At 38.1% G+C, this 15,140-nt stretch overlaps 1 protein-coding gene across 2 annotated transcripts in view; it reads right to left on the reverse strand.

The window, feature by feature from the left end:
- LOC138755588 (neural-cadherin) overlaps nucleotides 1–15,140 on the reverse strand; it is a 283,392-nt gene continuing 268,252 nt past the window's right edge. For both annotated transcript variants that reach the window (XM_069921840.1, XM_069921841.1), the window contains 6 exons: nucleotides 13,908–14,074; nucleotides 12,969–13,233; nucleotides 9,976–10,156; nucleotides 7,821–8,074; nucleotides 2,613–2,767; nucleotides 1–446 (listed from right to left, as the gene is read on the reverse strand). In XM_069921840.1, the coding sequence (XP_069777941.1) occupies nucleotides 30–446; nucleotides 2,613–2,767; nucleotides 7,821–8,074; nucleotides 9,976–10,156; nucleotides 12,969–13,233; nucleotides 13,908–14,074 (1,439 nt within the window). In that variant the 3' untranslated portion in view covers nucleotides 1–29. The remainder of the gene's footprint in view (nucleotides 447–2,612; nucleotides 2,768–7,820; nucleotides 8,075–9,975; nucleotides 10,157–12,968; nucleotides 13,234–13,907; nucleotides 14,075–15,140) is intronic.

Consider the following 15,140-nt stretch of genomic DNA (forward strand, 5'->3'; position numbering starts at 1 on the left):
TAACTCAGGAATTGTACACATTTTTATTATTACAGACCATTGTGCTGCTTTTTGGCACAAAATTCTTCTAGTTTTTTGAATTTTGTGCTCCAGTCATGGAGATAATCATCATTCAAGTCTTCATCGATGTTTAATGTGTTCACGGTGCTGAGGCTTCCTGCCAGTGAACCATGCCCCTCAAAGCAGTAAATGTGCATTGTGTCCTCTGGAAGTGCTCTCAGGTCATTGTCTGCATCCCAAATAATCTGGGACACATAGTTTTTGAAGTCTGGGCCACCAGATTGAAGAGGATCAGAAAAGATCACATTTGGGTGAGTTCTTAAGTTGACTTGCTTCTCCTCGTGAGAATCAGTGAAGCCCTTCACCAGAGGAGCAGTAGTCATTGATGAGGACTGAGATAGACTCGCACGCAAAGGTTTCTTCAGTTCACTGATGTCGTAACCATTCTAAAAAAAAAGATGAAAAGTTGTAGCTCTCTTGTGATGTTGAAACTGGCGAAATGCAGACAATGCTTTTTGCAGAGTCATAATTCCAGTTCCCCTCAGCCACACATTGGCATTACAGGGAGTGCTTCTGCCTCACAGCTCCAGCCTCTCAGACTGAATCTAACCTCTGGGGCCACTGCTTGCCCTCTCCCTATGTTTCCCTGCAGTGATCCAGTTTCTTCTCACAACATATTCGTTGTTAAATTCATTGGCTCAGATACATTACCTTGTAGGTGGGTGGAGGGAAAATCAGGGTGGAGTTGGTTGGGCTGTTACAGGGAAATATATGGGGGAATAGGACCAATGAGATTGCTCTAGGAACTGGTTTGGATGTAATAGATGGAATACTTTATTTTTGATTTATCGTTAAAATAAACGTGGAGGCTGCTGGATCAGACCCTGTGCAGCTTACATGGAGAAATGGCATTTGATCCCCCACAGCTATTTAGCCCTCCTATGCCACACCCCTCTCCTCTCCTCTGATTGAAGTGCAGTGGGCCAGTCAACTAACAGGCTTCCAGGATATCTGGTGATAATTAAGGGAGGATGAAAATATCTAAGGCTTTTTGGAGAGGACCCTTTATTAGGCTTCTGAGTCCCTAACACCACTCATGACAAAAGGCATCCAACGTTGCGGTTTAATTGAGGCAAGTTCAACCAAGGATGTAAAGCAAAAGACACCCTTAACAGAAAGTACATAAACGCAGGTAAAGCTAACTCATCATCCTGTTATCTGGCTGTATAGATTAACGAGCTGTACATTAGCCAACTTTTGAACTTCAAAGCAAGATTAAAAGGAGAACAGGTACTGGATTTTCACAAGGTCATTTTTATAGATTAAATTAATATCTATAATGAAGTAAAATCTATTGGAATGGGCAATGTAACGTGATCCAACATCTGCATCAGGAAGAGCAAAGCTAAAATAATAGACAACAAAGATTCCCTTTTTCAATCCAATACCTGAGCTTCAGAAGGCCAAGCCGATTCTACCCAGATCGCTACCCAGCACCTCTGGGTTCTTTCCAACAGTTATCAGGTTCTTGAACCTCCCTTGTTACAATGAAGGACTGCTCCAAATCCACAAAAGAACTGTCTAAAATTTTGCACTAGGATAACTGAATAGTTATTATCTGTCTTTTTGTGCATTTATTTTCTTTTTAATTCAATTAAGTATTTAGTGTGTTGTTTTATAATTTTATTTTAAATAAAGTACACGTTCAGCAGCAGCAAATAAGAATTTTGGTGTCCATGTACGTTGTAGAAAGTATAACAATAAACTCTTTACTGTCATCATGAAATGTCTGCATGTCCCTCATTATCCACTATTTTGGTCTTAGTGAAGGAGCCAATCAAATCAATGAATGGGTAGCTAATGGTGTGATTTATTGACTATCCTCTTATTATCCTTGATAAAGTGGTAGTGAATCTTCTGCTGCAATTATTTGGTGAAAATCCATCCACAGTATGGTTGTGTAGGTATTTCTATGATCATTCTTGACTCTGTTGCAATGAAGGAACAATGATACACCTCAAATTATGATCTGAATCCAAATTTATTGTCATGAACATGTCATGAAATTCGTTGTGTGGCAGCATCCCAGTGCGATTTTTTTCTATAAACGACATTGCAAAATAAATTAAAAATAATGGAAGAAAAAAAGAAAAGACAAAGTGAGAAAGTGGCTGAGGTTCATTGTTCATTCAGAAATCCGATGGCAGAGGGGAAGAAGCTGTTCTTGTGCAGCTGAGTGCTTGGTGATAATGTCTGATTTGGAAAAATCCTTGGAAGTAATATCCCCAAGCATCTGCTGCCCTTATTTTAGATGGTGGCTGTTGTGAGTTCCTGATGTATTTACACTTTGCACTGAGGCCTAGTTTTTAATCAGGAACTGGATTGAAATAGGGCGTTTCAGATTTTGAAGTGTTTTGCAATCAACTCATTGAAAAATGCTATATTCTATCAGGCTTCAATAGAATGCAAACCTGGGTAAAAGCACCCAACCCTCCCAAAAATGCATCAGCCATTTTCACAGAAAAGTATTCTGTACAGTAGAGCAAAAGATATGAAATGTCATTTGAAAGTCACTTGTGTAGACTCTTCCAAAACTTGCAGCAGATACCAACCTGGTCTTGTTCTCCACCTCCTTCTTCATCATAATTTAGGATGTTTTCCCGTACATCCTCCCAGCTCTCATGCTCAACAGGAATGTGATAAACTCCTCCTTTCTGGAACTTTGCTTTTCCACACATACCCCAAATGCTGAAGCCAATCACCAGAACTGAAATATCAAAAGATGCAATAGTGTTTCAATCGCCAGTTATCTAGAATCTCAGAAAATTAGCTCTATTTCATTATTCAAAGAATACTGCAGTCTAGTTATTCCTAACACTATTATTTACCTTCGCAAACAACTCCTTTAAAGTAATCTAATTGAGCTGTGCCAGTGCAAATTTATTTGTCAACAGATAAACCAAAGATCTATGTGCAGCATAACAAAGTAAGGAGAAATCTAGAGCAGCTATTCTCTCTGGGGCCATGGCGGGGGCGGGGGGAATCCACGGACTGAAATCATAAAGTTTTTTTTAATGTTTTTATGTAGCCAGTAGGAGAGAAGTATGGAAGAAACCAACTAAACTTGACTGCTTCACAGAGAAGGGGGCCATAAACTTTGAGCAGAGTCCTAAGGCAGCCATAGCCAATAAAAAGATTGAGAACAGCTGATGTAGAGCAGGATCCTCTTCAGATCTTATTTAGATGGTTCAGTTTGTGCTTACTGACTTAAAACATGTTGTATTTCAAAATAGGATGAAAAAAAACAGGATATCTTTTATTCCTTGTGGAATTTCCTTAGGAAATCAATGTTTGCAAGTAAACCTGTGGGGTATCCATTCTCAGCTCACTCACAGTATTCACATCCATTCATACTTGCTCTGAAGTTTCAAGGCCCCCCTGCAATATAGCAGGGTTCTACAGACCATTTCCATTTCTGGCTGTTTACTGGAAAATGAAGGCCGCATGTTTTTGTCCCTGAAAATGTGTTACCCTGTACTCCTTTCAGTGGCTATGCTCGGGCTAGATGGAGGTACAATTGTGTCTATGCTGTTTCTGGAGATGGAGGTCTGCGGGGAAGGAACCTCAGAGCACTTCATTCCAGGAGGTGGTTAGGGGAAGGGGTTTCAGAGGTATAATTGTTGTTTTGGATCAGGATCTGCATTTGGAGGGACAGATCAACACTGGCAACTTATAAAGTAAAGGGCAGAAGGGATGGAATGGAGCTGGTAGTTTTAAAGAATTGGGCTTGGATGAATATTTGAAGTATTGGGGACCAGAAGCTGGAAATGATGGTAGAATTGGGAGCTGTCAGATTGAGCAGGTAGGGATTTAGGGTTTAGGTAATTATGGGCTGAAGAAGACCGCAGAGCCCACCTCACTGACAAAAGGCAAAGGAGGAAAAACCCAACACCCAACCCCAACCAACCAATTTTCCCCTGCAGCCGCTGCAACCGTGTCTGCCTGTCCCGCATCGGACTTGTCAGCCACAAACGAGCCTGCAGCTGACGTGGACTTTTACCCCTTCCGTAAATCTTCGTCCGCGAAGCCAAGCCAAAGAATCATGGGAGGGGGAGGTTGGTCATAAGATTGGAGGTGGTGGACAATTTGGTGAAGTGCATGGGGAGGTGGTGGATCAAGGGTGAATTTAAATAATTTGCTTTCCTAACAGGCTTTTCAGTCTGGCTCTGTTCTGGAAAGACAATGTTATCACAGGACTACCTATTGATGGCACTCTTGGAACAACACAGTTTTTGTTCCCCAGGATTGCTTCAAAAGAAACATCACAGGAAGAATGGCACCATCTTGGGCAGCCCTGTTATCGTAAATGCATGAGAAGAAGTACCTGCTTGAGATTCTGAGGTTAAGGCAAACAACCTGGAAATAGTTGTAGTGGCCTTGAATGCCTTGCTGGGGTGATGGTGGATGGAGGTTGAAACATTAGGGGCATTTAAGAGACTCTTATACAGGCACAGGATGTAATAAAAATAGAGGGTTACGAGGTAGGAAGGGTTGAGTACTTTTTTTGGTAGGGATGTATAGGTTGGCACAACATCAAGGGCTGAAGGGCCTGTTCTATGCTGTAGTGTTATCTATTCCATATGTTCTATTAATTATTGATTTTCCCTCCAGGAATAATTAATTTTCAATTTCATAACACTTGAAGAATCAGCAACAAGTTTTCTTCACCGCTGGGCAGCAGAATGTCACAGCAGGTAGCGCCACTGCCTCACTTCTCAAGCAATCTGTTTTTAAAATTTTTTATTTATTATTAGCATCAATACAAACATTTACTCAATGAAAATAATAACCTGTAGCAAACATAATACAAAATGATACAATCAATTTTTCTATTTTCTCCCCAACCTCCTTCCCCTTTACCCCCCAAGAAAGAAAAGAAAAACACCTAAATCTATACTTTAATCATTATTATCATAATTAATATATACTAACTATATATTATTAAGCTGAGAGGGGCAGGTAAGGTGGAGGATGTGGATGGACTTTTATTCACGAAATCCATATGATTCCCAAATCTTATAAAAACTCCCAATCTGATTCCTTAAACTATAAGTAATTTTTTTTCCTAATAGAATACAATTTTGCATTTCAGTGTCCCATCTAACTCTTGTTACAAAATTCTCCATTTTCCACGTTATTGCTACACATTTCTTTGCTGTTGCTATTGCTATACTCAGAAATTTTTCTTGATATTTATCCAACTTCAATTTTATATCCACTTCATATATTATTTCTAAGTAGAAATACTGTCAGATTTTTTTTGTGTTTTAATATTCATAATTTGTCCTAATAATATACTCAAATCCTTCCAGAACCTTTCCACTTTTACACAGGACCAAACAGAATGTAAAAAAAAGTTCCTATTTCCTTATTACATCGGACACAGTTATCAGAATAATTGAAATCAAGTCCATTTAATTTATATGGAGTGTAATATAATTGATGTAAAAAAATTCTATTGAACCATTTGATACCTAACATTAATCATATTTGTCACACTCGGCACAATCTAGACCATATTTTCTCTTGAATTTGTATATTTAAATCTTTTTTCCATCATTGTTCTTGATATATATATATATATATATATATATATGTGTGTGTTTGTGTGTGTGTACTTGTGTACCACCTACGGCTCCTAGAACGCTTCCACCAGTGTTGTCTCCGCTCCATCCTCAACATCCATTGGAGCGCTTACACCCCTAACGTCGAGTACTCGAGATGGCAGAGGTCGACAGCATCGAGTCCACGCTGCTGAAGATCCAGCTGCGCTGGATGGGTCACGTCTCCAGAATGGAGGACCATCGCTTTCCCAAGATCGTGTTATATGGCGAGCTCTCCACTGGCCACCGTGACAGAGGTGCACCAAAGAAAAGGTACAAGGACTGCCTAAAGAAATCTCTTGGTGCCTGCCACATTGACCACCGCCAGTGGGCTGAAAATGCCTCAAACCGTGCATCTTGGCGCCTCACAGTTTGGCGGGCAGCAACCTCCTTTGAAGAAGACCGCAGAGCCCACCTCACTGACAAAAGGCAAAGGAGGAAAAACCCAACACCCAACCCCAACCAACCAATTTTCCCTTGCAACCGCTGCAATCGTGTCTGCCTGTCCCGCATCGGACTTGTCAGCCACAAACGAGCCTGCAGCTGACGTGGACTTTTTACCCCCTCCATAAATCTTCGTCCGCGAAGCCAAGCCAAAGAAAGACTTTTTCCCCATAGTATTTTGCAATTTTATATACATATTAGTAATACATTTCTTAATAGCTGTATCTGTAGTATCTGCAATTAAATATTCAAATTGACTTTGTTCTGGAAGTCTCAAATTTGCACCCAATTTCTCTTTTAAATACGATTTAAGTTGATAATATGCAAAAATTGTGTTATTTTGTTTTTCATATTTCTCTTTTAATTGTTCAAAAGTTTTTTAAAAATCCTAAAGAACAATCTGTTATCCTCTGAATACAATTACTCTATCAACTATCAAATAAAAAATTATTCAAACTAAAAGGAATAAGCTGATTTTGTCTTAACATCATTTTGGATATTTAATAATTTTTAATTCCTCTCTCCACATGGGTCCCGTTCCATATCTTCAATAAATGCTTTAAAATTGGTACTTCTATTTTTCCTTCAACATTTCACTATTCCACTTATATGGAAATTGCTCTGGGATAATTTCTCCAATTTTATTCATTTCAATCTGAACCCAAGCTGTTTTCTCACCAATTTGATTACAGGAGGGCAAAAATCTTAATTGAGCTGCTTTATAATAATTTTTGAAATTTGGTAATCTTAGTCCTCCTTGTTCAAATTTCCAAGTTAGTTTTTCCAAATAAATTCTTGGCATTTTCTCTTTCCGGATAAATTATCGTATATTTTTATTCAAACTTTGGGAAAAAAATTCCGGTACAGAAATGGGTAATGATTGAAACAAATATTTTATTCATGGAAGAATATTCATCTTAATACAATTTACCCATCCTATTAACGTTATTGGTAAGTCTTTCTATCTCTTAAGGAATATAGCTGAGGATTTACTCAGCTATATTTTTTAATAGTGATAAATAATTGAACTTAAATTATTTAAAAATTTCTATCAATTTTTATTCCTAAATATTTAATTGCTTCTTTTTTCCACTTAAACTTCATCATTTTATTTACATTGCGTATAATCCATGTCAACAATAGGCAGCACTATGCTTTAAGCAATCTGGGGTTTTTTAGGGTCTGTGTGGGGCTTGCACATTCACCACATGTCTGCATGGATTTCCCTCAAATGCTCTTCTTCCCCACAAGTCCACACATCTGCTGGTGAATAGGTTAGTTACTGCTGTAAATTATCTTCATTGCTGGCAGGGAGCAGGAGAATTAATGTGGACTTGATGGGTATAAAATTCAGTTACAAGAAAATAAAAGGGGGAATTGGATTGATGAACTAACATAATCTTGGTGGGTCAAATGGTCTCACCTATGCCATAATGGAATATGAAAACGATGAACAGGGCAGCAAATAACACTGCACATGGTTCATGTGGAAATATGGGGACTCATGTCAACTCACTTGTACAAAATAAGTCTATATGAGAATTCAGTGAATTTCTAGAGTTTCAAACATTGTAAATTAATCTAATTCTTAAAATTTAAAACAAAAGTAGACCAAAGATTTACTGCATTGTTGGAAATTTAAAAAATCCATGAAGACAGATCAGAGAGGTAATTCTGTAGCAGGGAGAAAAAGGCAATAAATTAAATCAGTACCTAATAGTAGAATAAGGCAGATGCTGATAGCCAAGATGGAGCTGATGTTTAGGCCAACAGGGATTCCTAAAGTCACCATGCTGATCTCACACTGTTGTCCTCTGTAACCTTCTGCACAGTGGCAGGCAAACAGATGTGGTGCTTGTGTGACACAAGTGGCTCCATTCCAACATGTCCATGCTCCACAAGGTGACATCGCACAGTCCTCCAGGCCTGTTTCATTACTTATCACTGACACTTGTCCAACTGGACACCTGTGTTAGAAACGAGAAAAAATGATAATTTGTCAAAACCGGATTTACAACAATTGACCTCCCTATTTTTCTTAAAACAATACAGAGAATGTATGTTAATGGTAAATGAAATGAAACAATTCTATCTCAAATATTTCCTTCTTAAGGGAATTTGGCTGATCAACTCTCAGCTCTTTCCTTTCTGATTGTGAACACAAAATTAAAATAAGCTGACAAAAATCAAAAGTCATACTCCTGGAGCAACAACAAGCAGACAATCTTTGGTTGGATCTATGGGCCTGTTTCCAATATAATGATTCTATATATTTCACGGTTTTAGGTGTCACCAATCCCTCCAGATCAACGCATCAGAATTCATGAGTTTCTGAACACACTATAGCAAGATAGTTTGTAAATAGTTATGTTGACAATTATCTAGGAGTGTCTGGAGTCTACAGGAGTAGGTGATACATTTTTAGAATCTGCTCTGGGAGGCATTCTTTAAAAAATGTCCCCTTTTATGTTTTTTTAAACATTTTCAATTAGTTTAAAGAATAGAGTTGATGTAAAAAAAGCTGTTTCACTCTTCATGTGGAAGTGAATGCCTGTGTGTCCAAACATAATGATAATAATAATGAATTTATTGTTATGCAAACTCATACAATGTGTATATGCACCAAAATTCTTACTTAGTGCAAAAAAACAAATAATTTTGTTTTTAAAAAAATAGTATACTTTAAATTATCCCAGTATGGTAAGGTATAATATATATAAATGATAGATAATAAATAAATATTACCAGTAACAGTTTGTGCAAGAAATAGGACTTTTTATGATGCTATGGTTAGGTCCTTTATGATGTTGACTGCCTTTTTGGGGAAGTGTTTCACACAGATGTCTTCAATAGATGGGAGGTCAGACCCTATGATGGATCTGGCTAATCTCTGCATTCCTAGGCACTTAAATTACCAAACCGGGAAGTGATGCAACCAACCAGTATACTTTCCACAATGCATCTGTAGAAGTTTAATAGAGTGTTCGATGACATGTCAAATCTCCTCAGAAAGTAGAGGCATTGGTGTGCCTTCTTCACTGTTGCCTCAACGTGTAGGCTCCAGGAGAGGTCCTCAGATTTGTGGACTCCCAGAAACTTGAAGGTTCTAACCCTCTCCACCACCATCCCTTCAATGAGGACAGGTGTGTGGTCTCTCTGCCTCTCCTTCCTAAAATTAGCAATAAGTTATTTGGTCTTGGTGATGTTGAGAGCAAGATTGATGTTCTGGAACCACCTACCCAGATTTTTGATCTTCATCCTATATTCTGACTCATCATTTCTCATTATTCAGCCAATAACAGTGGTATTTAAGCAAAATTTATAGATTGTGCTTGAGCCATACTTGTTCTGCAATCATTAGTGTAGAGGAACCAGAGAAGGGGACTGAGCATGCAGCCTTGAGGGGACCCTGTATTGCTGATTAGTGAGGAGGAGCTAATGAAGCCAATCTGCACTGATTCAGGTCTCCAGATGAAGTAGTCAAGAACCAGTTGAAGAGGGATGAACAGAGTCCCAGATCTTTTAGTTTGATCTCAAGTTTTGCTGGAACAATGGAACATATTCAGATTGTAGTGGCAGAGTGATTGGAAAGAGGATATTCACTAATGAAACTGTTGGGATGAATCCAGTCACTTTTGGTACCCTTGGCAGTTAATAATTTCACTGCACATCAAGTTTAAAATGCATTACATTTGATGTTAAAGAAATCAAGAGTTAGGAGTTTTGTGCAGGTTAGTGGCACTGAAGGAAAAGAGAGATCGTTGAATAGCAGGCAAAGTGCCTGCACCACTTCAACTTCTATGTCCGCATGTACCACATTCTACTTTTACACAGAAACAGTAGTATTTATAAGATCTTAATTCCATACCTGCACTCATGTTTTCTCCACAAATCTACACAGTAAAAGGGTATATAACAGGGTCTGCTGCTACAGGCATCTGATTGACAACCAACTGTTACATTCCTCCGATCCAGTGTGGTGGTTAACATTGTATTCTCTCCATCCATTGGTAAGAGATGACCATTTAACCGAACATCATGCATACAGCCTAAATTTGAGCAAAGAAATTAAGAACGTGTACATGAACAAATCAAATTGAAATTAAAATTTAAAACACCTGGACATTATGCACATAACTTCTAAAGTAATTTAAAGTCTATATTCTAAATGCATCTCCAATTTAATCAGTTATTGCCACTATGACAGATTATGTTATATTTTATATTGTATATAGATATGTTTTATAAGAGATAAATTGTGGCAGGTTTTTTTTAGTGTAGGTCACATACAAACACTTCAAAACAGATCTCATGTAAAATACCAGAGCTCTGCTCAAGCCAGACAGTCCAGGCTCTGGGTGCCTTTGCAAAAACTTTGAAGAATGCCTATAAGGACTTCACAAGTAGGTGTTAATTGGACATGCTGTGGAGTAATTAATTATTGTTTTGGAAAGCAACCGATGAACGAATTCGGAAGATTAGGTCCAGAGCCGCAGACTGCCATGGTGCAGTTGGCTGTTCTAAGAGGATCATGTGGTTTTTCTCTGTGAGAGAGAGAGAGAATTCAGTTCTACAGTCAACAGCAGCAGCTGGGACTGGAACAGGACAAACTGGTAAACTTGTGGAAAAACCCCAATTTGAATATGGATTGTGAGTTCTTAGTTCAGCCTGGTCAAAGCCCTTGTGGTCCATACAAGAGGAGATGGCTGGCTACATAATGTTTCACTTAAAATAAGGGAAACGAAAAGGAACTCTCTGGTGATCTGAAAGAAAGAGGTTATCATCTGAAAAACCCTGATGGGGCAAATTTCTTCAGCAAGACACTGAAGTGGCTGATTAAAAAGAATCAGTTGTGGGTGTCCTGAGAACAATAACTCTCTCTCTCTGAAAACAAACAAGAACCTTCCTGAGCGGTAACCATTTACCTTTCAAGCACCAAGGTCTAGTGAACTTTATAAATGTTAAATTCTCTGCAACCAGTGAATTTGGAGGAGTGAGAAATGAGATTGGTCTGTGAATTAAATAACTTTTCTGAACTTAACTACACAATACATACAGTATTGGCTAATCTCTAGGAGATTAGAAGGGGGTAAGTTAGGTCAAGTTAAGTTAATAGTAATAAGTTAGTTTGATCCTGTTTTCGTGTTTAAAGATAATTAAAAGTAACTTTTGTTTAAGTAACCATTTGTCTTGGTGAATTTTTATTGCTGCTGTGTTTTGGGGTCCTCTGGACTCGTAACACCACAATCTCCTATGATACATTTCCAGGTATAGTGGGATTAAGCTTCAACAGTCGTGGAAATTGATACAGTTTTCTGCTGCTTGCATCAAAAGGCTGAATGTTTGCTCCCTCGGCATGCTTTTTGTTAAGAAGCCACATTTGAAAAATAATCAACTCTACAATATGAGCACAAATAATCTCCAGGTGGTTTAAATCAGAGCCAATGCAATGATACATTTTTCTGTACCCTCCATCAACCATCTTCTCCACTCTCAAATTACTGCAAAAGAATGGTTTCCATTTCTTACACCAATCGTTTGAGTGAATTTAAAATTTACCGATAATTGATGTAAGTGATTAATAGTTTCTTTTTGTGCTTCCTAAGAACTGAAGTTGTACAAAATAGTTATCTCCCCGCTGCCATCAGATTCTTAAAATCATTGAACCAAAGACACTTTTTGTGCACTATTTTATATTTTTTTTACTATAAATTAAAAATGTTGTAAGGGTGGTTATAATATGAATGTTTGCTCTATGACGCAGCTGCAAAACAGCAAATTTAATGATTCGTTCATGACAATAAATTCTGATTATCTGATCTCATCAATCCAGGTTATCTTAATATCAAATTACAGTAGTGCCTTTAAATGGAGTGAATAGGTTGATGCTGATACCAAATAAACTTTCCTGGTTGAAGGGAGTTTTTTTCAATCATCAATAATGGGATTATTAATAAAGATTGGACTATGCAAAAGGACAAGGGAGTGCTTGTGCATGAATCACAGAAGATGGTTTATGGGTGCAACAGAAAGCACATGAAATGTTGGCCTTCATTGCTAGAAGGATTGAATTTAAAAGCAGGAAGATTCAGTTGCAACTATATAGGATTCTGCTGAATATGTACCTGGAATACCATGTACAGCTCTGGACTCCTTACTTGAGAAAATATATACTAGCTTTAGAGGTGAGGCAGAGGATGTTGATCAGGTTATTTCCAGATATGAGAGGATTGGACAGATCAAGTCAGTTGGTATTATACTGACTGGAATTCAGAAGAATGGGAGGGTATATTATTGAAACATACAAAATTATGAAAGGAATGGAGGAGATAGAAGCAGAAAAGATGTTTTCACAGGTAGATGAGACTACAACTGAGAGATATAGCCTCAAGATTCAAGGGAGTAGATTTAGATGAGGAGGAACTGCTTTTCTCAGAGACAGGTGAATCTGTGGAATTCTTTGCCAAGGAAGCAATAGCAGCTGCCTCATTAAATATTTTTATGGCAGATTTTTGCATTGTTGGGCAATTAAAGATTATGAGGGAAAAGGCAGGTAGGTAGAGCTGACTCCATGGACAGATCAGCCAAGATTTTATTGAATGGTGGAGCAGGCTCAAAGGGTCAGTTGGCCTACCTCTGCTCCTATTTCTCATGCTCTTAAGAGCCCACTGAAATTTAAATAACTTTGCAAAATACCAACGTTGGAAAAATCAGTAACATTATATCTGCCTCATTTAATTTTTGGCTTTCAGAATCAGCATGTGAATGAAGATTACTGTTGCTTTATCTTTTATATTGTTCACCACAAAAAAATTATAAACAGAATCTAATTCTGAAACAGTGCCATGTATTATAGCACACCTTGAAAGTCACTTGAAGGATGTTCATGAAGACTCTTTCCCAAAACCAGACTTGAAGCATCTGCTAGGATTTCCCTGTGGGTGCCAAGAGAAGATGTCACCTCAAGGGCTCCCCCTCCATTGTCGAGGCGCAGTGTGAATTGATTGTCATGTCGGTCCATGTTTGCCAGAATCCATTGTCCATTATCAACACGCAGTGTTTGCAGTCTCAATGAATGTTCCTGATCACCAAGGTTAACACGAATTCCATAATATCCACTGGCAATCTAGTTCAGAGAAGAAAAGGAATAGTGGATGAAACACTTTTAATGATAATTAAAAAGTAGCTTAGAAAACAATAACTTCAAATTTAAAGGGAAAGAAAACTTAAGAGACATTTTAATTACCAGCTTATTTTTAAATGTTCCTTTTATCCACTGGTCTCTCGATAATTAAAACATTTAATTACTCCAAGGATGGTATATGCATTATAAGTTTGTTTGCCCAGAACTGAAAACTGATCAATGCTCTACATTTGAAACTTAACAGTTATCCTTTTGTATTCCAGCCTCTTTGAGATAATGGCTAAAGTTCTTTTCTCATTTTTGATTAAGTTGTCCCGGTTGTGTATCAGGGTTTCCTGATGCTCGATTCCCTCTGCTTCTCCAGAGCTCATATTTTTTCACCATTAGAAGCTGCCAACTTGTTTTCTCAGATTTAACGTGAATGGATTCATGTTTCCCCTCCTTATATTGTATTTTTCTTTTGTGATTTTCATATATATTGACCTCACAAGGGTCCATTACAGACCCTGGATACATCCATAACCTTACTTAGATGCACATCAACATTCCAGCAATATCACTGGAAAAGTTTAGTTGCATCACAACTCTCAAACTTAAACATCTTAGGCCAGTGCATATTCTATTCATGCATTTAGTATAGAACAAATGGATGTCACCTCAAGTACAATGTATTCACTTGTGTCCTTGGACGCCAGACTGAAGAGAGAACAGTTGGGGCTGCGGGTACGAAACATCAGCTGCACTTGGGTTCTGCGAGTGCTAAGAGCCCCTTTCTGATGGTATCGAATTAGACTATCCTTTTCAAAAGACCATTCAGGTAGGTCTAAAGATAGAACAAAAGTTAAGAAAATTTCAACAGGTCATCAGAAGAGAAAGAATAAGAGACACCACAAGAAGCACTTTTGTTTTTTTATATTTATTATTGTTCCCAGATAGCTTCAAAGGGAATAGGTATCATGAGATGTAGCATTCAATCCTGCAGGGTATATCACTGATGGGTTGATTTTGGACCTGTAGACTACCAACTACTCGCAGTATGAGCAATATTAGAATCTAGGCCCACAAAAGCAAAACCAGCTGAATGGCCAATGTGAAACTTTTCATTGTGCAAGAATTTGCTGAACTCAGAGTCTCAACTCATAGCTAAAGAATGGTCATTAGAGTAAGTTTAAAGAAACCTTGGCCAATGCCACCAAGAGAAGAGAGGAAGGGTAAAACTTTATCAATGTGGTCAACAACTATCTGACTGGAGCACTATGTACAGGACTAGGTGCTGTGGAAATAATGTTTTGCTGCTCTCCCAACATTCACCTCATTGCAATACTGTAGAGCTTATGCAGACGTGGAATTTAGCCACGTCCTTTTTCCTTCAAGGGCATGGAAAGAAAAGCACGTAGCTGACTTAGTGATAAGCCATCTCAGAAAGGCATTGTGAATGGAAACGAATTCAGAATGAAAATTTGAAGGTGCAAAGAAATTCTTGGTAACAACCTGCAAGCCACTCAGCATGGGCAGTTAGCTAAGCCACATTGAACTTTTAGCTTGAAAATATGCATTTCGCTACTAGTTATGATACTGGATTGGTTAAGAAAACTGGAAGAGAAATATTCCACACTCTCTGACACCACTTTCAGTACGTTTCAACAGCAAAGTCACCAAGAATTAAATAAATACAGCCAAAAATTCAGCATTTGCCCCTTGGTAACACTTGGCACTGAAAATATATAGCCTAGAATTTTTTTTAATGGTCACTGATGTTGTTCCATAATACAAGCCTGAGCATCAATCTTTTCCTGTGTGGAATACATTTATCACTCCAGAAATGCTAATGGAACATTACTAGTGTAATGAAACTCTCTGGTTAACAGTAGGGGTTGTGGTCTTCATCA

This window comes from Narcine bancroftii, chromosome 2 (genome assembly GCF_036971445.1).
Source record: "Narcine bancroftii isolate sNarBan1 chromosome 2, sNarBan1.hap1, whole genome shotgun sequence".
Classification (NCBI taxonomy): domain Eukaryota; kingdom Metazoa; phylum Chordata; class Chondrichthyes; order Torpediniformes; family Narcinidae; genus Narcine; species Narcine bancroftii.